We start from the raw sequence: 27,822 nt of genomic DNA on the forward strand, positions 1-27,822 counted from the left end.
GAACTGTTTTTCTAGGAACATAAAGTTGGAACTAAGTAGGATGAGAACAGAAAACGTGAGGGTGAACCACGAAGTTGACCTGGTTGGGCCATGGGTTATAATCCCTAACTCTTAGTGACTGGTGTAAGCAGGGCTTTTTATATGGAGTATGACATGTTTTTCTTTTGAATACTCAGCCATTTTTAGGGTTGGATAATGTGATCTCCATTTTACAAATGAAAAAACAGAAGCAGAAAGAAGGTGCCCGGGGTCACACTGCAATTCAGTAAGTGGCGGAGCCAGTATTCTAAAGGCAGTCTCAAACTCGAAGCTATACTTTTAATCACTGAATCTGTAAAAGGGGTGTACACTACAGTAGTAGTACAGTTCAAGTCTCGTTAGATTGAAGGAAATACTTCACATCTTTTGAGTGCCTACTAGGTGCCAGCACTACTATGTGTTTGGGGAAGATAGTGGTAAACTATAGGACAAAAGTTCCAGCTTTCATAAGGGAGACAACCTAGCAAATGCTGTTGAGAAACAACGCAGGATAAAGGGACAAAATGTGACAAGTTCCAGTTTCATTAGAGGCCTCAGGCAAGGCAGAGACTTAAACATGAAGCAGGGGAGTGAGCTGTGGCCATTTCCTGGGGACAGGAGAGCAGGCAGGTGCAGAGACCTTGCTTGGAGTCATATTAACTTGCGCTCAGTTCAGCACGCTTGATTGGTTTATATGTTGTCTGCAAGCCTTTCCTGAAAGAAGTGACAGTGCATGACAGTTGTTTAATGTTTAATTTTTTTCCACAGGACTTTATTATCTAGTAATTGGTCTTGATGACGTCGCTTTCAGGTACATGTTTTTCCCATTTTATACAAGTGAGAGTTAAGACACAGACCCAGGCATACATACAAGTAACTTGTATAATGAATCTCTATATTGTACCTACCCATCACCCAGCTTCAAAGGTTAATCAACATTTACCAATGTTGCTTCATCTCCACTCCCTCTCCCCCTTTTTTTCCTGATTATATTTTAACTTTATCTTAAAATTTGAAACCTTTAAAAGAGTTACAAGAACAATTCAATTAATACCTGTAAACTTTTTGCCTGATCACCAATTATTAGAATTATCCATATTTGCTCTTTATTTTTTTTCAGCACCATTTGAAAGTTGCAGGCGCCTTGACATGCCTTTCTTAGGAATGAGGGCCTTCTTCTAGCCGCAACATAAACCTTACGGTCAAATTCGACATTGATAGAATACTGTTATAAAATGTTCAATTCGTGTTCAAATTTACTGTGATTCCAGTGATATTCTTTAGTGTTTTAACCCAGTATTCAGTCAAAGATCATGCAGGTAGTTGTTTAGCCTCCTTGATCTAGAACAGTTCTCAAGCCTTGTCATTAATGACAGTGGCACTTGGAGGACTCCATGCCTGCTAGCCTGCAGACTATCTCAGTGTTTGGAAATGTCTCACTGCTTTCTTACAAGTCAAACAGTGTTGGCAGGAATGCTACATAGGGATGTCGGTGTATCATATAAGGAGGCATGTCAGTTTATCCCGCTTTGATTTTAGGCAGTGATTTGATTTAGGTGATATCCACTAGATTGCTCCATTGTAAATGTATCTTTTTTCTTTTGTAATTATTAAGTGATTTATGGAGTGACAAACTTGAGACTGAATATTCTCCAACAGTCTCCTACTGGTTTTAGCAACTGTTGATGATTCTGAATCAGTTACTACTGGATTACTTTAAAGCAAATGCAGATATAAAATTTGAACTGTAAATATTTAGTATATATTTAAAAGGTAAGGGCTTTTAAAAAGACAACTATGGTGCCTTTGTACATTTCCTTAACATCTAATCCACATTCAGATTCCCTGAGTTGTCTCCATTGTTTATCCACATTTGGTTTGCTTGAATCTGAACCCAAACAAGGTCAACAGGTTACATTTACCTGCTGACCTCTAGTCTTTGGTGCTGTACAGTCATGTGCCACATAGTGAGGCTTTGGTCAGCGACAGGCTGCGTGGACAACAGTGGTAGACCACACAGCCTAGGTGTGTAGTAGGCTGTGCCATCTAGGTTTGTGTCAGTGCTCTCTGTGATGATTGCAAAATGACCAAGTCTTCTAATGATGCATTTCTCCGAAAGTGCTCTCGTCCTTAAGTAGTGCATGACTGTAATAGCTTCCCCACCCTTCCTCCTTTTCTGAGTTTGGTTGATGATTTCCTGGTGTTTTATGTGTTCTGTTCTAGGAATTTTCTGTAACCTGGTAGATGGAAATTTGATTAAATTCAAGTTGTTTTGCAAGAGTACGTAAGTGTTTCCTGGGTCTAGAATCCTCATCAGGAGCTATCTACGTCTGCCTATTAGAGATAAGATTCATTCTTGGTGGGTGCAAGTATTGTCAGCCTCATCCGTCCGTTCTAAAGTACTCCATCAACCTTGCACCTGAGGGTTCTATTACAGCTTCCCTTGTAATCATTGCCTAGATTCATCATTTCATTAGGGGGTGCAAAGAGTGATTTTTCTAACTGCATCATTCCTTCCGTATTGGTTAGCTAGAATTTTTCTGACTTGTGTTTATTTTTACTTTTTTTAATGTGTATCTTCCTGGACAGTGTTGTAAAAGGATACATTCTTTGTCTTTACAGAGGATATTTCTGGGTTCCCTTAATGATCCTTTAATGTGTCCTCGATTTTCTCATCTGTAAATTGGGGATAATTATGCATGCGTCCTTACCTCCAGGGGTTTTTGTATTAGATGAGCTGGTACATGCAGCGTAAAAATGGTGCCTGGCATTAGTGTTGGTAAATTGTAGTTATTAAAGCAACTATTTCCAGTTTGTGGGAACATTTAACTCTAAATATAATGAAGAAGTAAAGAAGGAAGAGGTTCTTCGTGAGTTGACAGGAGTAGAACGCTTCGACTTGGCTAGACTTGGCTAGAGTGAGCTGAAAGGAAGTTCTGCTTGCCCTCACTAACCTGTCCTGACTGCATGGAAATGACCGTGATGCAGAAAGCACTCCTGTGAGGAAGGTCTGTGCACGTCACTGCACACTCTCACGTGGATGTTCACAATTGGAAGGGTGAAATTGGGGTACAGTGACGGGAAGTGGGCCACTCTTATGAGCACTCTTATGGTGGGTAGGTAGGATGAGGTGGTGGCTCCACGTATGGCTGGTTGAGGTTTTTATCTGAATAGGGCATTCTTGCCCAGGTTGATTTGCCTTGTCATTACACACACCCTTGGTTAGAGCTGTTTGAGATCGCTGAGCACTGTGGGGCCGGGGGAGGAAAGCTCTATTCCATCTTGGCCTTTTAATCAGCCATCTCTTATTAGTTAGGAAAAAAAAAAAAAGAAAACACTATTGATTATGTAGGATATTGGAAATTGAACACTCTCGATCAAGTATTTCGTTGTTAATATTTGATTCATTTATTTAACAAACATTTGAGCACCTGCAGTATATAAGACAGTGTTCTAGATACAGACCACACATCAGTGAACAACACAGACAAGAATCTCTACGCTATGGAGTTTCCATTCTAGTAGTGAGGAGACAAACATGTTTCATATTATAGTATGTTAGAAGGTATTGAGAGTTACGGGGAAAAGCAAAGCGGGATAAGGAGAGATTGAGATGGTTAAGGAAGTTACTACTGAGCAAAGACATAAAAGAGAGGAGAGCAAGTCTTGTGAAAATCTGGGAATGTACTTGCATAGGAAACAGCCAGTGTCGAGGCCCTGAGGCGTGTTTGGTTCAGTGAGCGTTGTGAATTGGGCAGTGACTGTGTGCTGTATTAATTAATGCCCTGCAGTGGGCCAAGGGCCAGAGCTCGGAGACAGGCTAAGAGGCTGGGGCAGGTAGTTAATTGGATGAGGTGGGATGGTGATTTGGAGCAGGGTGCCGGCAGTTGAGATGATAAGTGGTCTGATGCTGGACATATTTTTGAGGTAGAACCAATAGGCTAATGGACTGATTGTGTGGGGGGTGAGAGCAAGTGAGCAAGGCGTTCAAGGATGATTGATAATTTTGGCTTGAGCAGTAGTGAGGATGGGGTTGCCGTTCTCTGAGACAAGGAAGACTAAAAGTAGAGCAGGTTTAGGGGTACAAGCCAAATTACTGATACTCGCAGACAAAAGGTTAGGTGGTCGCAATCACTTCGTTCAGTAAGAACATGGTCCATAGATCTTATTATGCGAACTCTTAGACCTGTGGGTCATGTAGCCAGTTCTTTTCATCTAAAGACTTAAAGATGTGGCAGTTAGTAGTGAAGGAAGATTGGCTTGGATAGATTCATATAGCCTGTGGTAACAGTCTATACGGTGTAGGAGAGACTTTGAGACTGAATTTTTTATTCTCTTAGAAGGACTAATTAACACTGAAAAAGAGAATGAAGGCCAAAGCCTTAGATTTGGACGGTGAGAACCTAAATAATAGATGAGCCCTGCTCTTAGAGTTAACTCATCAAGGTCCTTCTGCCCTCTGTGTGTACTTACCTAAGAAGCCTGTATCTGGGACTTCTTTTTGTTCTGAATCTCATTTTCTCCATACATGTATCCATTTATGTATGAATGCTTCAGTTGAATTTTATCCCATGTGCTGTTTGCAGTCTATTTTGTTAATATTTGTATCCATCTCAGGTATTTTCTGTAAGCACAAAGAATTTTCTCTGCAAGCATGGATAATGTTTGCTCTTTTATTTATTTTATGTTTCAATCAATAAAAAAAATTCTTTTTGTTAAAGGTAGTATTATCTAGTGATAATAAGGGCAGCTGTTATTTAGACTGGTGCAAGTGCAAATGCTGTCAGAAACACAGATAACACGTTCAGTTTTCTCATCTGTAAAGTGATCATAATAATTGTACTTATTGCCCCAGGATTGTTTTGAGGACTAAAGTCACGCACACGACTTACTATGCACGGTACCTACGGTGTTAGAACTTAGGTCAGTAAGTGTCAGGTGTTAATTTTTTATGTCCATTATTTATAACTTTAACCAGTCTTTTACAAGCTGATATTGCTGAGCCTCTTGCATTCTTCCATTAAGAGTTAACACAGTGTTTAGACATTGTGATTATATGATACGGTATCATAGGTGCCATTGCTGTTACTTCTTCTCTTAAAAAGCCAGCTCCTTGGAGTTTGCTCCATACACATGACCTAGTGTCATCCACGGAAGAGTTGAAACCAGTGGTAGTTTCAAAGTGGGTCCCATCCCAAAAAGATCTTCATTCTCTGAGACTTTTTTTTTTTTAAAAAGCAAACACTGTAAGCCAGACTTCTAATTGATGGAAGCAAGTTAAACTGAGTATATCTTGGGGAATTTGTATGAGATGATAAATCTGGTGGCTTACGAACTTTTCTAGGTAAATTTTATTTGAAGAAAAGGTTTACTTGTATGGGAGACCATCCCTCCTAGCCCTCCCCTCATATGTGAGGCTTCTGAAAAGACTCTTCTGTTTGGTAGAGGGTTGCTGGACGGGGACCTCATTCCTGCTCAGTCTGCCTTACCTCCCACCCTGGTGGTGGTACACGGGGACTAGAAATCCTCAGAATATGGTCGGACCGTCTTGAGTTCAAGCAGGCCTTCATGCATTTCTTAGGTACTCTTGAAAACTTGAATGACCAAGGTTGTAGGTATAATAGAAATGTTTTGTCAAAGAGATTTAAGGGCAAACGCTTTAAATGTTTGAGAGACAGTTACATCATACGATTACAAATAGTATTGTCTTCAGTTCCACTTGTATTTAAAGTTGGCTGGAATTCATACAGTTGTATTAGGAACACTTGTTTCGCTTGAAAACGTCAGTGGTAAACCACTACCATGTCCGTGCTCTAGTTTTTAAAGTAAGCAAAGGCTGAGGAGGGTCCTGTATGAGCAAATACATACTCTGTACCGGGTGCCATTAACGTGTTCCACTAGTGGGCTTTGCTTCACTGGACCTTCACTCAAGATGACAAAAGTGAAAACGTATATGAAACGTATGTAAGTAGAATTTTATATCAGTTTAATTTTTTTGTATTTTACTTGAATTAAGTGATGTAAATAGGCACTAATAGTTTATGAAGTGGTTGAGAACCTCTTTGAAATATTTGTGAGAGAACTGTATATTTAATACATTTTATCTAGTTCTTTTTTCAACAATGAGGATTCTAATATGCTTGGCATGTAGTTGACAGTTTAATTAGAAGCTGATATCACTTCCAGTCTCTACAAGTTATGAAAGGTAAAGTGACATTTATTGAGCACCTGCGTCTTGCACTGGGCAATGTTACATGCTTTCTATATGTTAGTTACTCCTTATTAAAGCATTAGGAGCTAGGTGGTAGTTTCATTTTTACAAGTGATAGAGTTGAGGCTCAGAGATTCTTTGTCTAAAATCCTGCATTTAGGAAATGACAGAGCTTGGAACCCAGCTCTTCAGAGCTTGTCTGCTTTCTTGACCATGCCACCTGCTCATGTAACTTTTCCGAAGTATCTCTGTGTTCTGTACACCTTAAGTTAACGAGCTTTTACCAGCTAGTTAATATTTTTCATTGGATCAGAATAGGACCAAGACTGGGCAAGCCTATTATTGATAGTGCTGGACGGGGCCTGTTCATATTTGAGAGTGTGGCGCATAAATCAACTCCAAAGCCAAAAATGCTGTTTGGGCACTTTTAGGGTCACTGTGTTTTACCCTTCTTAAGCCCTGTGCCTCAATGCATTTATGATGACTTGGAGCCCTGATGGGGATTGTTTTTCTTGTTCTCTCGTTTCTATGACAAGTGACTTTCTTTGTGGATAGAGTGGCCATATGTCCTGGATTTTACAGATTGTCCCAGAATAATGTCTTAGTTTGGAAGAGAAATTATATGGTTGCCCTAGATATTAGAAGAAAAGCATTGGATTTGGTCATTATAACTAATTGCATTTTGATTATATTACCTGAAGGAGTTTCACTGCAGATTTAAATTTGGTCTTATTTTCCTATTTCTAGTTCAAACACAGCAAATAACTCATGTATACTTCTGTTTGGATTAATTCTTCAGTTGTAATTTAATTCATCCAAGTACCTGAAACAGTATCAAAATTGTATTCTAATTTTGTGGAACACTATCAATAAAACATTACTTTCTGAGAATTGAAGCCCGTTTTGGGGGGAAAGGGGAGTCTGTTTTGTTTCAAAACATTCTTGTGTTTGAGATTTGTCTAAATCTATTCTACTCATTGCCACTAGGGGACCATTTCTTTGTACATTCTACAAATATTACTCTCATTATAGAAACAACTGTTTTCTTAAAAATGTACCAACCCACACACTTAACATTACTGTATCGATTTTATTACTTTTCCCACATTTCTCACTTAAAGAGATTTACCGGAACTGTGAACCAGCTTAGTCCTAGAAATAGAAAAACATAAAAAAGATTCATTATAACTGAAGAAAAACATTTTCCATGTATATTCTTCATAAAAATAAAGGAAATTTGGGTAATATTCATAGCGTAGTCAGCCCTTCTTCCACAGGTTTCTCATGTGCTGATTCAACATGGATCGAAATTATTTTGGGGAAAAAGAATCCCGGAAAGTTCCATAAAGCAAAACTTGAATTTGCCACATGCTGAGTAGTACGCTGAATCCACACAAATGAAGTGATGTGTACGTAGGCGTGCCCTGATATAGCCTGGGTGCCGATACAGGTCCTATGCAGCTTCTATGTCATTGTATGTAAGACACTTGAGCGTCGAGGGATTTTGGTATCTGGGGGGTCCTGGAACCATTTCCCCTGGGGGCACAGAGGGACGACTATTTTTGTTGCAGAAATGTTTGCTGCTTTAAAAGAAAGAGAAAAATATGTAAAACTTAAACGTTGCATATCTTACTTGGGATCATCTTTAAGGAATGCACAGTTCATCTCCTAAAAGACTGAATGAAGTTCAAGGCTGTGACAATCTGTTCTTGATTAGAATGTGTAATGTAGCCACATTGTATTATAGTATTTTATATTTTTTTACAAATTAAATTGACCTCTTTTTGGTTTTATTTTGTTTTTCTTTTTTCAGTGTATACTAGGTGCTGGTCTCTGGATGTTTTTTTGTTTAAACTGGAAAAATCTTAAACCTGCCCACAGACTGGTATGGTATCCAGTGAGATGGGACTGCCGGCAGTGGCTTTTGAGGAGTCTGAGGAGGCGTAGGCAGGAGGACTTACCTCCGTCTTTAGCTAGTGTGTGGCCACTCACTCCTGCTGCTCTCTGTGGGTAGAACATCTTTTCTCTCTAGCTCACCTGCTTTCTAGAGAAGTTAGAGGTTAGACCTAGCATGGGAATTTCAGTTAGTCTGAGCATTCATAGGAGAGCGGGATGTTGACAGTGAAAAACTATTCTTGATACGAGCAGTGCTTCATAGTGATGGAAAAAGGAAGTGCTTGTTTTGTTTCTAAGCATTTTGTTCTCTGAACAGATAAGCTGCTGCAGTGGCTGCTACAACACACACCTCACTCCACCTCGCCTCCAAAAAAAACCCAACTCGGGGTGTTTGTCCCTTCTTGGGGAAACACATGGTCCACTACTGCCATTGAGAAGAGCGACACCTGAAAGGGTCCTCTGACCAGTGGAGCTAGGCTCCTCTGTGAAGTGGAAACAAGTGGCGAGGGTATGGCTTGGATGTTGGATAGCAGGGAGCTTTGCTGAAGGCAGGGCTTCGTAACTGCCAGCAGTTGTTTTCAGTGTAATTAAGGACCTGACCCTTACACTGAAACACTAAAGGTACCCTGTTAAATAATTAATGTTTATTAGACATCTGATTAGATTTTGTTAAAAATGTGGGTGATTCTTCCTAAATAATGTCCACGTTTTGTGTTTTTTTTAAACTAGAAAGCTTTTAGGGTGGGAAAAGTGGTCATAGAACACTGACCACTTTTAGGATTTGGCAAATACGAAGTGATACAAATCTCAACTTTTGGTGTATTTTAGGCTTTTGTCTGGCAGTTTTACTTATGTCAGTCATTATTGACACCGGCTTTTAGGAAGAAGGATGTTGGTCAGTTTTCTTATTATAATTAATTGTAGTACTTTATGCTTAAAAAAGGCATAGAGATGGGATTAAGATGTTTCTATCTAGGAAGCTTTATGAATTAGACCTAATAACCTAATTTGGCAGGGCATTTAACTTTAGGCAGTATTTCCGACTCTTTTCTTAGCCACTAAAAGGTGTGTTTTTTAGTTTTTAATACTATGGTCTATGAATAGTTTTGAAAAGAGTGGCTTTACTGTTATTTATAGAACTTAAGTTTGCTACTGATGTTTAAAGAAAATGCCTAGATTCATCAAAAGCATCTGCTTTGTCAAGCATAGAAAAACATTTCACTGTAAGGTTGCCTTATTACAAAAGTAGAAATCACTGTAGAAGTCAATGTGTGGAAGGCATTAGGTTCAATAGCAAAATGTTTTTCATATTGACCTGTCAGTTACAACTATAATTAACTTTGAAGATTCAGAATTTGTCTCTTTCCCGGGAGAAAAACCATCAAATTCATAAACTCAATTTTGGATAAGTTTAAATGTGTTTTTCAGAGTGATTTTCTTAACCCTGGACTGAAAAATACCTGATTGACTTCTTGAAGATGATTTATTATCTAATGGTTGACAGATGTCTGTTTCGTTGAGGTGTGGAAGATACAATAAAAATCAAATTACTTTTCAGTCTTCCAGGAAACTTTTTCCTTCTCCCTCCTCTCTTTGCTTCCTATACCCTTCAATAAGAAAGCATTAAAAGGAAAAAATATTCAACAAAATCAAACATTGAGTCAGTGCTTTTGTCCTCTCACAGATTCTCTTGGAACTAGTTGCCTGATGAAAAAGGAAGGGAAGGAAATTACCTTTTTGAACTTTTTTTTTTTTTTTTAAATCATCCAATGTCTTATAAGTAGCAGAAAGAATAAAACTTCAGGGTTGTTTTATAAATTTCATGTTCCTAGGTTTTTGTGTGTGGAATGTCTTTTTTTTTCCTTTAGGGCAGGAGTCATCGCACAATTTCTAGGTTCCTGTATGATAACTAGTACAGATGTACATTTTTAGTAGGAATCTAGAAAATTTTATAACAGATTTGCACAGACTAAGCAATACTTGGTTTTCTGTTTGGGGGTTAATGGTAACACATAGTAAACAGCACCTGCCATTTCCATCCAGGAACCTAACTGGCTATAAAGTATGTTACTCTTTAGATTCATAATATTTGAAGATTCATTTTGGTGCTCTTGTGAATAATTAGTGTTTTTCCTCCCCGTTTAAGGTGCTTCTAATCTGAGACTACCACGTTAGGGCAAGAAAGGGCAATGTCAGGGTAGGCAGTTTAGTTGCTAGAGAAGTTAGGCCACTTAGTTATGGGGTCGATGAATTTTTGTTCTTAGTTCAAAATGATAAATATTCTCACTGACTTGTGATAGTATAGATTTGTCTTTTCTGTGGAACTGAAGTATATTTTGAAAGTTTTTTTTCTTTTTATAAATAATGTCTTGTTGCGCCGTTTTGCTAGACTGAAAAGTTTCCTCATCACTTGGTGAGACACTCCTCTAATTCAATCTTTGTCTTTTGTCTTTGCTGCCTTGCAGGGTTGGTTCAGTAGGCTTCACTAGACTTAGCTGCAACTCAGAATTTCTCCTCCAGCACCTGAGTAAATGCTGATGGTCTTGTGGAGAGTGGATTAAGAGTACGAGCTAAGTTCTCAATCCCAATTAAGAAGCGGAGGAAAATTTAAACTGTCTCCTTCAAAGTTTATCACAACCACCACCATCAAGACAGCAAACCAAAGGACAAAGACTTTGACCTGCTCTGTTGCTCTGTGTAGTCCGGTTCACGTATGGTTTACAGACTTGGCTGGGGTACTAATGAGTAAATAAAAAGTCGGACACTCCTGTCATTGGACACTTTTATTCACAAAGTTTCCAAAATGAGGGCTGTACTGGAGACAGCAGACATTGCCATAGTGGCCCTGTATTTTGTCCTGGTCCTGTGCATTGGTTTTTTTGCCATGTGGAAATCTAATAGAAGCACCGTGAGTGGATACTTCCTGGCCGGGCGCTCTATGACCTGGGTAGCGATTGGTGCCTCTCTGTTTGTGAGCAATATTGGGAGTGAGCACTTCATTGGGCTGGCAGGATCTGGAGCTGCAAGTGGATTTGCAGTAGGCGCATGGGAATTCAATGCCTTACTGCTTTTGCAACTTCTGGGATGGGTTTTCATCCCGATTTACATCCGGTCAGGGGTATACACCATGCCTGAATACTTGTCCAAGCGGTTTGGTGGCCATAGGATTCAGGTCTATTTTGCAGCCTTGTCTCTAATTCTCTATATATTCACCAAGCTCTCAGTGGACCTGTATTCGGGCGCCCTTTTTATCCAGGAGTCTTTGGGTTGGAATCTCTATGTGTCTGTCATCCTGCTCATTAGCATGACTGCTTTGCTGACCGTCACCGGAGGCCTCGTGGCGGTGATCTACACAGACACTCTGCAGGCTCTGCTCATGATCATTGGGGCCCTCACGCTTATGGTCATTAGCATGATGGAGGTTGGCGGGTTTGAGGAAGTTAAGAGAAGGTACATGCTGGCCTCACCCAATGTCACTTCCATCTTGTTGACATACAACCTTTCCAACACGAATTCTTGTAATGTCGACCCTAAGAAAGATGCCCTGAAAATGTTGCGGAATCCAACAGATGAAGATGTTCCTTGGCCTGGATTCATTCTTGGGCAGACCCCAGCTTCAGTGTGGTACTGGTGTGCTGACCAAGTCATCGTGCAGAGGGTCCTAGCAGCTAAAAACATTGCACATGCCAAAGGCTCTACTCTAATGGCTGGCTTCTTGAAGCTTCTGCCAATGTTTATCATAGTTGTCCCAGGAATGATTTCTAGGATACTGTTTGCTGATGACATAGCTTGCATCAACCCGGAGCACTGCATGCAAGTGTGTGGCAGCAGAGCTGGCTGCTCGAACATTGCTTACCCGCGCCTGGTGATGAAGCTGGTGCCCGTGGGCCTCCGGGGCCTGATGATGGCCGTGATGATTGCAGCTCTGATGAGTGACTTGGACTCGATCTTTAACAGTGCCAGTACCATATTCACCCTCGATGTGTACAAACTCATCCGCAAGAGTGCAAGCTCCCGGGAGCTGATGATCGTGGGGAGGATTTTCGTGGCTTTCATGGTGGTGATCAGCATTGCCTGGGTGCCAATCATCGTAGAGATGCAAGGAGGCCAGATGTACCTTTACATTCAGGAGGTAGCAGACTACCTGACGCCTCCAGTTGCGGCCCTGTTCCTTCTGGCCATTTTCTGGAAGCGCTGCAACGAACAAGGGGCTTTCTATGGTGGAATGGCTGGCTTTGTTCTTGGAGCAGTTCGTTTGACACTGGCCTTTGCCTACCGTGCCCCAGAATGTGACCAACCTGATAACAGGCCAGAATTCATCAAAGACATTCATTATATGTATGTGGCCACAGCCTTGTTTTGGGTCACAGGATTCATTACTGTAATTGTTAGCCTTCTCACATCACCTCCCACGAAGGAACAGATTCGTACCACCACTTTTTGGTCGAAGAAGAGCCTGGTGGTGAAGGAAAGCTGCTCCCCGAAAGACGAACCGTACAAAATGCAAGAGAAGAGCATCCTGAGATGCAGTGAGAACAGTGAGGCCATCAACCACATCATTCCCAACGGGAAATCTGAGGATAGCATTAAGGGCCTTCAGCCCGAGGATATTAATCTCTTGGTGACCTGCAGAGAAGAGGGCAACCCAGTGGCTTCCTTAGGTCATTCAGAGGCAGAAACACCAGTAGATGCGTATTCCAATGGGCAAGCAGCGCTCATGGGCGAGAAAGAGAGGAAGAAAGAAACAGAGGATGGAAGCCGGTATTGGAAGTTCATAGATTGGTTCTGTGGCTTTAAGAGTAAGAGCCTCAGTAAGAGGAGCCTGAGAGACCTGATGGAAGAGGAGGCTGTCTGCTTACAAATGTTGGAGGAGCCTCCGCAGGTCAAACTCGTACTGAACATTGGACTTGTTGCTGTGTGTTCTCTTGGAATTTTCATGTTTGTTTATTTCTCCTTATGAACTTTTAAGGATGTGATGAGACACTAACTTAAGAAAATACTGGTCTTTGAAAAAACACTTAACTGTTGCATCTCTCAGGCATTGTTTACGCTGTAGGTTTTAGCCAAATTTTACTTAGCAGAAAATCATCTGTTTGCAAGACTTTATTTTCCCAGAGATGGATGAAAGTAAAATTTCAGCCTAAATGAAGCAAAACTTGTTTAACAGACTGAATTGTGCAAATGTGGTTTAAAATTTTTCATACCAAAGTCAGGAGAGACCAATTATTCTCATAGAGCACTTAGAGCAGAATATATGCTAGGATATCATGAATAAGGTAAACTGTCTGCGCTGCCAAATCTTGGTAGACCTTAACCTGAAGTAGAAGACTTGCTCATTTCCAAATTTTTTTGTCTCTGTAATCTCTACTACCATTTAAAAAACCAAACAAACTGAATTTGTAGACATTGTGTAATCAATTATGTACTGAAAATGTAAATGTGCTAGTGGGGTACTTGTTTCAGGAGACGTTAGTTACTTGCCAGGTTCATGTTGTTAGCATGGGCCTATGGATTCCGACTGCCAAAAGAAAGGAAGAAGAATGTCTTCCTGGAGCTGTTCTTGTACCACCAGTATATGGAATGTTGGAAACAAGTTTGTTCCAGTTCCTTTTTTCCCCCTATTTTAACTGACATTTAGTGAATCATACTCAAATGACTACCAAGTCTGTCTTTATAAAGTTAGATGTCGTGATTGTATTGTCAAATGACTGTGGGGGAGAAGATGAAGTAAACATTGCTGATGATCCCCTTTTATTGACCAAATCAAGGTTGTTTATAGAGTTTGGGAATCAGCAGCCCGTAAGCAGTGTTTGATCAATTTACTCTAAACAGGTGGTTGATTACTCATACTCCACTGACTCTCTAGATATGTTCTTATCATTTGGTAACATTTTTTATTAGCCAGATGTCTTCCCAAGTAGATCCAGTTGGAAGATGTATCCAGAAATTTGAAGAAAAATTGACACTGCCTTTGCGTGGGGTTGCCCTTCCTGGGTAGATCACGATATATTGAGGTTGAGTTTTTAGATGGAAAATTTAATTCTGAGATCATATTGTATTCTTGATAAGTTCTTTTTCTTGCTATCCCTTTTTTGTTTTTTTTCAGCAGACTTGCCATCTGTACCCGGCCTCTATATTTTCGCTTAAAAAGTTCCAGTGACTTCGAGCATGAGGATGTTTCAGTGCAAACTAGTCATCAGTAACTGAAGACTCAGAGTGCATGCTTTGCCATGGGTAGATTGTCAGTATAGTCTTTCTATAGAATGGGTAGCATGTTCAAGAGGTGCCACAAATAAGAACTTCTGGGTTTAGTGGGGTGTCTTGTGGAGGATATTACAGGACTTGTGTAATTATAGGACCCTTTATCTTGACATGGCTTTGTACACAGTTGCAACCTTCGTAGATGGGAATCTCTTTTTCACAGGCTAATTCCCCTTCAGAGGACAGGGTACAAAAGCTGTTAGAGCGCAGTGCTCCAGATGATGTAGTTCTGTGTCTGTGTGTACACAACACTGTCCTTTTTCAAAACACCATGACAGATGAAGGAAACTAATTGTGTATCTACTTTCTTTGACTTTTCTGTAATCTGATACTTTTTAAATTGCATGATTTTATTAAGCTTACATTTAGGGAAATTACTACTTTTTTAGGTACTTTTGTAGATTTTGAATCAAAACTCAGTCCCAATGACTTTAAATTTTTTGTATTCTATGAACAAATTTCATTGTGATGGATATGATGAGTCCAAAGTTGATTTTAGAAATTATCAGGTAGCATAATGTCTTCCCATCTCCAGGAGGCTTTCTGATGGACTGAGTCTGTAGATGAAAAAACAATTAATGTATGAATAGCATGATTTCTGAGAGTTTAGAGTGCCTTGTAGAATTTTTTTCTCAATTTCATTCTTAAAGTTTATAAGTTGGGGGCCAAATAAATAGGGACCATTCTTTTCTTGTATGGAGGCTGAGGCTGTGACATTCCGAGGTTACCGAGTCCACTGGGAACAGAGCAGACAGCCAGGCGTCCAATCTGGATTCGTGGTGTGTCTATGGATTGTCCTTTTCTTTTCTCAAAGAACTGTTCTTCCTTTGTGACAACATTTCAGTATTTGGGAAAATAATAGGATCTTAGATTTTCAAATTGGCATTCAAATTGGAATTAATATTTTCTTTGACTGTGAACATTGCTGTGTAACTCAGTAGTGAGGATTTACATATTGGCTGGGAAGCCTTCTTACTCTTTTTATTTACAGCATAATAGGTGGTGTTTATGTAGATTTCCCCCCCTTATTTAATGTTGATTCCTACTACTTTGGATTGTTAGGGTCCCCTTACCTTCTCTCTGCTGTTGTCTTAATATGATCCATAAAATACATCATCGTGTGTCTCTTTGTGTGTATATAGAAGTAAGTCAAGTTTAGAGTACTAATGCCTGTAAATAAGGAATGACTATTAGCATATCCATTAGGATTGTTTATTCTTGCCAGTATAAACATCACTTTATTTAGACTGAAGTCCCTCAAACTTGTCCTTACTGCTTCCCAGTAATAGATAATGTGCTTGAAAGTATGTGAATTCTGATTGCAACTTCATTTCAGGGGACCATTCTTCAGTCTATATTTCATTAGAATGACTGTTCATGGAATGATACATGGTCTATCTTAAGCTAGCAAAATGTTCATATTTTAACTAAATGGGTCCTAAATGATGTCATGGATCTCTAGACATTAACATGTATATATTTTTATATTGGCTTAAGCTAAGGTTCAGAATTGACTAAGTGGTAGTGACTAAAATAGTTAGCTAAGAGTCAAAAATGAAGACCTTTTGGTCTTAAAAGGTGGAGAAAAATAATGTCTTATCTGCTGTTAATGGTATCCCCAGTTCTTAGATTTTTGTCCTCTCAAGCAATCTTAGTCTCAAGATCTAATGAGAAGAGCTTATTACTCTGGTATGCAGAATGATTATATTGATTCCTTCATGGGACCTCTAATTTCTCTGTTCATCTAAGAATTTTTTGTCCTGCAACCCCAAGATAGTAAGTAGCTTTTGAAATCGCTGAGCCAGTCATTTTCCCTGGCTGTTTTTTTCCTGGTGAGGTTAGCACTAGGTTAGAGAAGCATCAAGCAATAGCAGTGGTGCTGAATTTAAGCCTAAATTCAGCAGTTCTGATCGCTCTCCCAAAGCTTCCTTTTCTCTTGGCTCAAAGGAGCCAGTGTCTTTTTGGGTCACGTAGCCATAGCTCTTAGGGATGGCACCTCAAGTAATTAGCAGGGACTCATCACTTTGTGAAACTTCACATTTTAAGAATTGAGTGGAAAGGTTGTTAACTCAGTTCTCTAACCTGAGTCTAAGTGGGGGTGAGGGAAGCTGAAAAATCTCGTCCAGGGCTGTTCGCCTTTAAGTTTCTATATTTCTCAGTCCATCGCTTTCTTCCCTATACTGGGTGCATGGATTTTCCCCTCTCTCTGATTATCATTTAATATGGCCTATGGGTTCTTATTCTCATTCCTTATTACCCTGAAGACTGGCTATATTATTAGCTATTAAAAGGTTAGACCTTCCAGTGATCCCACTTGGCAGTATTCGGCTTACTTGCTTTCCTTATACTTCACTTTCACCTGTCATCACTGTCATTTTCATCTGAGGTATGGTGGCTGGAAAGGACCACTTGGGTATCTAGTAGTGAGACGTCACCATTCCCCAGGTGTGGGTTGAGAGATGTATAAAGACCATTCCTGTTAAATTATGTGACTACAGAGACTTGCCAGGACAAAATTTGCCTAAGAAATACAACTAGTGAGTGAGATGCTGAGAAGCACCTGGGTGATACAGACTGAACAAGTTCGTTAAACGATAAGCATTAGCTTAAAAGTGTGCAGACATAGACTTATATTCATTGAATTCTAGAACTTGAAGCATCTTGGCTATCAGCTAGTTTAAACCCCTCCCCATATAGATTAGGGTACCAGTGAGTAACAGCCAGCCTATTAAACCCTGGTTTGATGTTAAACATTGTAAAGTATGAGTTTATTAACATATTTGAGGTTAAAATGACTGATATTTGAGGTGATACTTTAGAAAAAAAATGCTTTTAGGCTTCAGTATTTGTAAGATTTCTCATTAGCCAGGTGTTAAATTGCTTAAGTCATTTCAATGTTGACATATATATACCCATATATATACCCAAATGGGGTATATTTCTATTTTTGTGTATACCCACCTACCATTCAGAGAGACTGGTCTTTCCCCTTTTTTCTCATTTTCACTTTAATTCTTCACCTATTCTTCCTTTTCAACACTTAACAAATTCTCGTTTTGATCTTTTGTCAGTTTAATGCACTTGCAGGCTTATTGCCATGGTTTGCAAAAGTGCTGCTTTGCCCCAGTTTTGAAAACTCGATCCAAATAATGATTCATTAAATATAGTTGTGTTTAAATAATACCAAATTTCTATTAGCTTAAACTGTTAATTCTCAAGAAATGATTTTCTCAGTTTTATGTTTATTACTAGTAAAAGCCCTATGAATTCATCAGTATTTTATTCTCAAAACTCCTTTTTCGAAAATTAGGGAGGCAGCAATAGTTAAAATTCATGAGTCCCTTTGAAATGATGGTATCACAGTGCTGAGAGGAACAGAGTTTGTTTTGATGCCAAAAAGCTTTGTTGTTGCTGTAATTAAAGGTAAAAAGTTGGAACTAGTCAGTTGGCATATATAGAACCCCCTTTGTACTAGTTAGGTATGAAGATGGATTCTATGAGAAGTAATCTTTTGATTACTCCATCCACTTACTCACTTAGGCTTGGATGACTTAACTCAGGGCTGCAAACTCCTTCTCTTGCAGTAAGGTCATTTCTCCTAAGTTGGTGTGCTTTTTGTCAAACTCGCCCCTCTGTTGGAAGACGAGGTGTTCAGCTACTTTGATTTCCTAGAACAGAATTTAGCTAAGGCTCGAAATAGTTAATAGGCTTTGCCAGTGCTGAATCCCACACCATTATTCACTTAGTCACAGAAGTGTTTTTGTTTCAACTTCCCTTTCCAGTGCTGGGAATAAGGCTTTAAACTACTGATTCACCTTTAAAGGAATGTTGTGAGAATTAATGGAATTTATATTTCTGTTTCCATCTCAAATCCTTTATAAGATAGGATTTAGGTTTTTGTTTTGGGTTGTAAGCACCCCATTTATCTGATAACTAACCACCTTAACCATTGGCATACAGTCTGTTACTCAGAAATAAAAAACATTTGATGTATCTGTATCATTACTCATCTCATGAACTTTCTTTCTAGGGCAGTACTATACATAATCTGAAGCTGTTAACTTAAACTGTTAACCTTATTTTATGTATAACAACTTTTTAAGTTTGGTTTGGTTACCTGGATGCTTCTAGCATGTTTGAAGAGAGGGGTGCTAGAATAAATAAAGCCCCTGAGTGCAAGTCAAGACACAGCACAGTGGTCTCAGACTCCTCTTAGTGGGGGAGCAGTGGCGTTGCTCTCCTCAGTGAAGCTCCATCGTAGTTGTTGCCCAGGATGATAATACCCCCAGCCCTGCCAGTTGAAGACAGTTTGCAGAGAACTCCATCAGTAGGGGAAGTATAGATTTCATTGTTCTGGGCAACAGCACAAGTTGACAACTAGTAGATAACCAGAGCCGTACTGGAGACTTACGTTTATATCTTGGTAAATTCACCTTGCATCCTAGAGCTGTTGGATAAGGGAGTGTTTATTCTTTGTTATGGCCACTGGACTAAACCAGTCTGGATAATTTTCCAATATACCAGTGTAACCTAGACTTAAACTTCAAGTGAAATGTTCTTAATAACTCACTTTTCACTTTTTTTTGTTATAATAGTTGGAAACTGAAATTAAGCTCATCGCTGTTACTGAAATCCCAGATTGGCAAAGGCCAATATATAGGGTATTCCATAATATATAATAAGCTTCTGAAATTTGTGTGTTTTGGTTAGTGCCTTCTGGTTGCCAGTATTGACTCTGCTATTTCATACCTTTCCCTTTCTTGATTGAAAATTCTTGTTACAATTTCTCTTTTTAAATTTTGTTATAATTAGTGAAGGAAGTAAAAAATATATATATATTTACATACTTTATATGCAGCCTGTATTTAGGTTCAAAGAAACCAGGAAGCTCTAATTCATGTTGCCGCTTAAATGTTATTTATTTATCTGTATTTGTTTCTTTTATTTCCTTAATTAAAAAGTACAAGGTTACTTATATTAGTTCTGTGAATATATTTTAACTTTATCGTTTTCCAGTGTAGGTTTGATAGGTATCTGAGAACTTGTGACCACAGTTTCACATTCTGTGATAGGGAAAAAGCTTCAAGTAAAGGTCCATAGAAAGCACAAAATCATGTTCACACGTGTGTGTATCTCCACATGTAGAAAGCACAAGACTAACAGTATTCTCGTACCCACAAGTGCCAGTCGCAAAGCCCACCAGGTGTGTGTGTGTGGGGAGTTGTTAGGATGGCAGACCACAGTATTGAAAGCCCGGGACTGAGGTATCTGCGCTATGGGTCCTACAGGATAAGTAATTCAATGTAGTATTTTGAGTAAGTTGTGTTTCATTGGTGGAGGGAGAGAATCCAAATGTCAAGAATGCTGCAGTTATATTTGGGGGTTACTAGCTAAAATGGGGTCGGTGGGCTCTTTCCTACAATTTGGAAGTAAGGAAACAGGACAGACTTGTAGGTTTTTGGTGGGGGGGGGGGACAGTTTGACACACAGATTCTACTTTAAGCTGTAGAACCACTGGAGTTTTTTTTATCTTAAATCTTTAGGAAATTTAACCTTCCATCAATCAATCGTACACTAAAAACATGGAGAAAGTTCGCATTTTAACAGGGCAAACACTACTTGTCTTTAATGTTTGTATAGGTTTGTATGTAAAAGATGAAGTTACCTGTAGTTTTTCATATGCTTGACTGGCACTTCATATTAGAGCAGAATTTGATCCAGGTGTTCTGAGCACCTAGTTAATTGTGAGACAGATGTGCCAAATGAACCCTTGCGCTTTTCACAGCGCTTGTAAGAGTCCAAAGGATTCTTTGGCCTGTCCCAATACCCGTTTCAGGACTAGAGTAGATGAAAGCTGTGAATGTGTGTGCAAAAGAAAAGGATGTGTCTTGACTCCACTTGGCATTGCCCCATCTCACCCGTCTTCGACTGAATTGACCCTTTTGATCAAGAATGAATAAATATGTCTATGTTTTGCGTTTTGACCATATATCTAATAATATAACACTCAGAATGGGAGAGAACTGACTACCTTTGTTCCCACTCTCCTCTCTTTTGTATATTTCTCTTCTAGGGAAAGACTTGGTCAACTAATATATGGAATTAAGATTAAAGCTGGTGTACACTAATGTGACATGTTTTAGAAGAGTTAATCTGAACACTTTGAGGGAAAGATTCTCCCCTGCAGCAAAAAGTAGGCAGGTGTGTACCTACAGCGTTATTTTAGACTGTAAAACTTCAGGCTTTGGGGGATGAGGGGAGAGGAGACCCAGAAATGCAGGAGAAAGGAGACGTTTGAGGAACATCTTTGGCTTAGCAACATGTGAGAAGGCAAAGTGGTTATAACCTGTTAGTCCTATGTCGTACGTGTTCTGTACCTTTAAATGTTGTTTTTAAAATTTAAAATAGTTTGTAAAAACTTAATGCTTTTCAAGAGTCCTTTGTCAGAATATCTTTTGTTTATAATTCCATGGAAAATTGCTTTAATTAGTTAGGTGAAAGTAGTCCTAGCAGTGTAAATATGTATAATTAGAATTTTCTAATTTCACTGTGAGATCTCTAACTTTTGAGTGGCAAACAGATCAATAAGTCTTTTGCTCATGGATTTTTCTGTGGGGTTGTTAAAATGCAAAAGCTTTATTTTTTTTAATAAGGTCATATTACATTAGTGTCAGATGATGGTATGGAATCTGTTCCCCTGCTCTCCCCACCACGATTGCTTCAGTTTATAGATTGCCAGCAGAGTTGAGGACTAGAGCGGGGACTTACCCATGCTTCGCTTGGACGTTCCTTTTTCTGTTGCCCAGACCTACGCTGGCAGTCACATATGAACTGTGTTACGCTTCTCAGTGCTGTTTTTGTTTGTTTGATAAGGTGGATATCAAAAATAGTTGCTGTGCAAAAGTTAGTAGTCTTCTTCAAGAAGAAAACCAATTCCTTTTCTAATATCCTGTGAAATCCCTTCATTCATTTCTTTATTTTTAAGCCAAATGTCAGCAGAGTATTGCTGCTTTTATCTAGTAATTTTGATATGTAAGTATTAATGCATTTTTAAAAGATGTCTCCATTGAAAAATGTTTTTCAGTGTCCTGCCTGTTATACTTCGTTCACATTTCCTGTAAGAGACCAGTCTGTGCACTGGGGGTGTGTAGTGTGCATTGTGTACATGTAGCATTTCATCAAGTATGCATTGTAAACCAAATGTGATTATAAATGAAGTTGTTGAGTTATTGGTGAGTTTTTTTAATTGAATTGTAAACTGATTTCCAGTGTACCCTTCATTGTCTACAGCTTTTTTTTTTTTTTTTTTTTTAAGGTTTGACTAGTTGGGTCCATGTCATGCAGTGTTTTAGTTGCAAGCAGAAAGTAGAATTCGATATAAACCAGGTTATTTCCATATTGAAAAGAATACAATTGAAATTGTAGATTTAGGATTGTTAACCATACATGACAGTTCTAACTTGACTATTCTAACCTACTGTATACAATCTGATTTTTAAAATTGTAGACATGTATGATCTTGGTTTAATGTGTTTTAAAAGTGTTATTGTTTAAAAAATGAAAAAAAATGAAGCAGATCTGCTAAAGAGCTGTCAGTTTTCATTACTGACTCTGTAAAATACACTGTTCTTTGTGTACTGTGTGTTATTTTGCCAGCTGCTGCATTAGCCTTCAGAAGTATTTGGAAACTTAAGATGAACTACATTTCTTGCAAAGTATATTCCTTTCTGTGGTATTTTGTCCTGTAACTGAAGTATAGTAATTATTTTATGGAAATGTTAGCATTTATGTACCAACTTTGAATAAAATTTAAAATTTACATTTTCTGTGGCTGAGTATTTTCAGTATGAACACATCTGCTGTCAGTTTTCAATGTTCTGTGTCCGAATCGAAAAGGTGGTACTTCAGTTCCTTTTCTCTGGCTCATGAATGGTTCCAGTGGGTTTCCCCCACCAGTTACTGCTGCTGTTTACCTTTGTAAACACGGACTCACAGGTATTGACTGAGAATTGAACATGTAACTCATTGAGTAAAAATACTCTGTTTTTACACTTCTAATTTTGAAATAATTTCAAATTATAGGAAAGTTGTAAGAATAGTATGAAGGACCTAAGAATCATCTTCATCCAGGTTCATCAGTAGTTAGTTAACATCTTGCCACATTAGCTTTGTCATTCTCTCTGATCATACATACTTTTCTGAACTGTATGAGCATAAGTTGCAGACATCATTCCCCTCTACTCCTAAGTACGTGGGGCTATATTTCTTAAGACACGGACAGTCAGTCGTCTGATCACAATATTATCAAAATCTGGAAAGTGACAGTGATACATTTTTTAAAAGTACTCAAATGTTGCTTCTCCATTAATGCCCTTTTATAGCAACTTTTTTTTTTTTTTTAAGTTCAGAAGCCAGTCTAGTTCCTTTAGCTTTTACATGTTTCTCCTTTAATCTGGAACAACAGTTCTTCAGCTTTTCTTTGTCTTTTGTGGTATTGACATTTTTGAAGTTTAGGGATCAGTCATTTTGTGAGTGCCCCTCCTCAATCTGGGTTTATCTGTTTCCTCATGATTAGAGTCACACTATGCATTTTTGGCAGGAATACAACACAAGCACTATGTGCTCAAAGCTTCCCGCTGGGAGGCATGTGATGTTGTGTTGTCATTATTGTTGACATTAACTTTGATACTTGCTTTAGGTGGTATCTACCAGGTTTCTCCACTGTTAAGTTACTCTTTCCTTCTGATAGTAAGTCATTTGTGGGGAGATCATTGGAGACTGTGGAAATAACTCATCCCTCATTAAACTTGAACCCCTACTTTTCGCATCCATAGATAATCCTTGTTTGAGAAAGCTATTACTGTGATGGTGCAAAACTGATTTTTCTAAGGTTTTGGCAGGGGGTGCTGTGCTGAAATCAAGAACCTCCTCTCTCCCATTTATCAGTATGAACTCATGGATTTTATTTAGTGAGCTGTCATTTTGCTCAGATGTTTCCAGGTTTAGCTAGTGGGACCTTCTCAGGCTACTTTCTCTCATTTGTGACACATTTCCATCATTTCTTGAATAAATAGTTTATTTTCCAGCACAATAAGGTGTTCCAGGTTCATCTGATACTGTCCCCGCCCCAGTGGGAATCAGGCCTGATTCAGAGGAATGGTGTTTAGAAACCGAGGTCTGGGTGCTCATTCTTACAGGGCTGGGCATGCTTGTTACGTCCACTGATGCTCCCAGTTCTAAGTCAGTGCCAGGTTTCTCTTCAGCTTTCTGCCAATCTATGCTCGCTTCCTCCCCAACAGCAAGGAATGTAGTAATATTGACACATTGACTCACTTTTTTCTTTCCTACAATTCCTTAGAATTAAAAATTTTGCATGTCTAAAGATGTCTTTACTCATTTGTTTGAAAGTTTGGCTGAATATAGAATTCTGGATTGGAAAGTATTTTACCTCAGAAATTTGTAAGCATAAGATTGTGTGTGTGTATGTGTGTGTGTTCTCAAGTTTCACAATTATGGGCCTTGATGAAAGCTTTTCTTTCTTTGTACTGTCTCTTAGTGGGCTTTTTCAGTTTGGCAACCCAGTGACCTCTTGTTCTGGGATAATTTTTCTCCTATTTACTCTTTTTTAGTTCTTGGACCTCTGAACTAGTCCAGTTAGTTTCATATAGTTGTTTGTATATTAATTTTCATCTCTATTTTTTTGCTCTTTCTAGGGATGTTTCTAAACTTTATCGTCCAACCCTTCTGTTAAAAAAAGAATTTATTTTAAATTTCTATCAGATTTTTAAGTTTTAAAGAGTCTTTGTTTCCCAAATCTTTTTCTTTTATAGCTTCTTGTTGTTTCATGGATGCTGTATCTTCTCATCTCTGAAGATACTGAGGTTTTCTATTCCTGTGTTGTTGTTAGTTTACTCTAGTTTTTTCTGTTTCTGTCGGTCTCTCATGTTAAAGCCTTTTCTCAAATGCTGCCGGATCTCTGTCTGCTTATATTTATTAGGGTGGACTGAAAATGTTCTGAATGTGTGGGTGGAGCTTGTTGGCTTCATTGTTGGACCATTAACCACCTGGCTGTTGCTTGGATGATTCCCTGCAGTGTCTTTAGAACAGGTCAGATTACCCAAAGAAGATTCTTCCAGTTTTTGATTGAAGGATAAATGTCCTCGGGCCAATATTCTGGGAGCTAAGCATGGAAAGAGCCCCGGGGTCTCAGCATTCAGTATGCATTTTTTTGGTCTTAATCCCATTTTGGTATGATAGTCCAACTCAGCTGGCTTTGTCCTCCAGTCTAGAGAATAAACCTCCAAATATTCATCTAGGGATCGAATTACTCCTTAAACTTGCAACTAAAATTTAAACTTTTAAATTTTAGTCTCCCACTTCACTCCCACTTTCGGAGGTACCCAGTATTACCAATTCCCAGATCTTTTGAGGAATTCTATAACTGTGGTTGACTCTTGGTTTTTCCCATTACTGCTTTTCACCATTTACTTCCTTCCATATTTTTATTGCTGTTGTCCCCTTTTCTCTCCCTCATTCTTTAGGCTTGTACCTTAAAAAACAAACAAAAAACCTTTACAGTAGTTGTAGTAGTTTTCAGGAGGGAGCATAATTAGATGTATGTGTTGAATCCTCCAACTTACTGGGAAGTCCTGGTATTCACTGTTGACTTACGTTTGAAGGTTGAAATTGCAGGGTCTCTTGCCCATTTCTGCCCTCCCCTAAAGAACATGTGACCATCAGAAGCACAGTGGGAGTTTTACAATTCTGCTTATTTCTGTAAGTGCAGAACTGATGGTTGTTCACATTTGAATGGGCATCAGAGGGTGTATATTTGATTCTTCTGTACAGGGCAGGAATACTGCCCATCCAGACACTTTCATTGTGAAATTGAACGTACATACTCAAGCCATGAAACATGAACACATGTACAGTGCAGGGAATATGGTTGATTATTGCTATTTGGGGTAGTCATACTCTGTAACGTCATCGTGAACACTGAATTAGTGAATAGCCAGTCCTGGACCCTTGGGGAAATACGTGATTTGGTTCCTGTAAGCCTCTGGCTGGTCACCACATTTTTGTCAATTGATGAGTGCAGAACCTTGTTTGATGTTTCTTTCTTGTAGACGTACATGTTGTTCATTGGTAAACATTGACTTCAAGGCCCGTAACTCGCTCACTCATGCCTGAGTGAAGCTTGTGTAACGCGAGGCGCATCACAGGCTCCTCGCACTCAGAACATTCGCCGGCACATCAGCACTACACTCGGCGGCCATTTCAAACAACGAAGTCACCAATAAAAATACTCACATGCGAAAACTGTGCCACTAAATAGACCACGAAATAAGAAGGCAGAACACCGTTTTCTTGGACCTCAGCTGGGAATTGTGTATTGGGTGACTGAAATTTTCTACAACTCTGCATGCGCATGTTTGCAAACGACTGCAGAGGTGGTGGGAGTATTGATTTTGGATTTACAAACAACTTTTAGTAGGCTACTTGGCCTATGGATTCCACAAGTAAAGAGAATTCACTGAAATTGTGAAGCAAATACTCGTGCAACCACCATCCACAAGAAATTGAACTTTTATCAGCCCCCTCTCCCAGAAAGTTCATTCCACTTTAAGAAAGTTCTGATTTTAAAGGGGTTTCTTCTATTTACCCCAAATCTGCCTCTGACTTTCATTTGACAGTCCGAAGTTCTGCCTCCCAAGTATCTTTTCTTCCCTTTGAGTATTTGAAGATAATTATTCAAGATAAATATATTAAGTCTCAAAATTAGGCTTAACCTTCTCCATTCTCTGGGGTTTCAGACCCTTTGCCATTTGGGTCTTTTGAGTTTTCCTGGACAACTTTGAGGTAATCAGTGTCCCCTTTCATTTGTGGCCTCCAAGTTGAATCCCGTACTGCAGGGTAGACATTGTGGATGTTAGACCGTAGGAATGAGAGGGAGAATGAGGACTGCCGTTTCCTTGGGTTTTACTGGCCTCATTCTAATTTGAAGTTTCACTGCGGTAGCCGATGGCAGAGTCTCTGTAAAGTCCTATTGTCTCTGCATGGGGCTTGCTGACTTTGTTTCCAGAAGTTTTTGTAGCTTTTCAGAGTCTGGGTTTTGTTGTAGTATTCTCTGTACACTCAAGGAGTTGAACGTCCATTGTTTTTTTGATTATAGCCCAAGGATCTTTAGAAGTTTGGAGGTACCTTTATGAGTCTCCCACTGTATCTTTGTTTTTGTTTCTATCTTTCACCTGTTTATTCCTGGTTCCTTGACTGTATATCTCTGTTTTTAAAGCTTTAGCTTTATTATGCATCTCTGCCTGTTCAAAAAAAAAAGTTGCTGTTTTCCTCATTGCAATGAAGATCTTATTTCTCCTTGAATTTTATGCCTTGGTTTAATCCTGTGTTCCTTACTAGCTAAGTACAGTTAGCAGGCTTTCGTCTTTTCATTTATTCTTTGTTCATCAAATATTTATTGAACACACTGCATGCCAGGTTCTTTGCATCTCCAGCATCTAGTAAAGATGAGTCAGATACAACCTTGGAGAGGCTTAGTTAGGGAAAGAGGTGTACTCCTAAATAATTACACTTGCAAGATGTATGTGGAAGGAGGAGAGATACACGTGGGATTCCAGAGGAAAGGCACACTTCCAGGACGTAGCGGAATCTTAAGGGATGGTTTGCTTCCTTTCATTCCTCTGTCTGCATCTTTCTCCTCCGGGCACTTCAGATTAGTGCAGTCCCTTAAGTGCTTTCCTCCACCACTTGAATTAAGAACCACTGCTATGGCCTGGTTGGTGGACCCACTTTTGGTCTGTTGTTCAGCAAGGTATGCAAATCTGACTCTCCAGAGCCCAATTTTCTGATTCTATCAGTGCATATTTAAAAAACTTCTCAATCCAGTCAACTAAGTGATATTTTTGCTAAACTTATACACTTGATGTCTAGAAAATTTCACTGGATCTCAATAGAATTTTCGTACAACCCTTTTGTCTCTACTATCAAAATGCTTTGCTGATTCTTACCTCCTCTGGCCTCCCTGCCGTTCCAGTGCTATCCCCCTTGCATTTTCTGAGGAGGTTGAAATACAAGGCGAAGGCAGGGAACTGAATTGTGCATGAAGGAGCGCAATCAACAAGACTGGTAGCTCCATGACGTCTACCTGATTCCTGCTCTCCCTATCAGTTTCTGGAGCTTTGGCATTTCATTTACTTGCTGCCATAGTAACCAGGACTCCTGCCAATCTTTCTGTTTCCCATCTTCTTTTATTCATCTGGAAGTGCATCTGGAGGGGGGAAGGGAGGACAGAAATGGAAATTTCCCAGTAAAAGGATTGTGTATTTTGGAATGTCCTAAGAATAGCAAGCATGGGTACCGTAATTTTGGCATTGTTTCCAGCTTTTGAAGTGATATTAGCCACAAGTAGTCACCTATTGTGA

General features: G+C 39.2%; 2 protein-coding genes across 2 annotated transcripts in view; both read left to right on the top strand.

Annotated features, from left to right (window-relative positions):
* Positions 1 to 22,205, top strand: part of SLC5A3 (solute carrier family 5 member 3) — a 33,976-nt gene extending 11,771 nt beyond the window's left edge. The window contains exon 2 of the mRNA XM_081074479.1: positions 10,591 to 22,205. Coding sequence (XP_080930605.1) covers positions 10,929 to 13,085 — 2,157 coding nt within the window. The 5' untranslated portion in view covers positions 10,591 to 10,928 and the 3' untranslated portion in view covers positions 13,086 to 22,205. The remainder of the gene's footprint in view (positions 1 to 10,590) is intronic.
* The window catches only part of MRPS6 (mitochondrial ribosomal protein S6), a 67,847-nt gene that overhangs the window by 11,791 nt on the left and 28,234 nt on the right, over positions 1 to 27,822 (top strand). The window lies entirely within an intron of this gene.

Source organism: Rhinolophus hipposideros (assembly GCF_964194185.1).
Source record: "Rhinolophus hipposideros genome assembly, chromosome: 2".
Lineage (NCBI taxonomy): Eukaryota > Metazoa > Chordata > Mammalia > Chiroptera > Rhinolophidae > Rhinolophus > Rhinolophus hipposideros.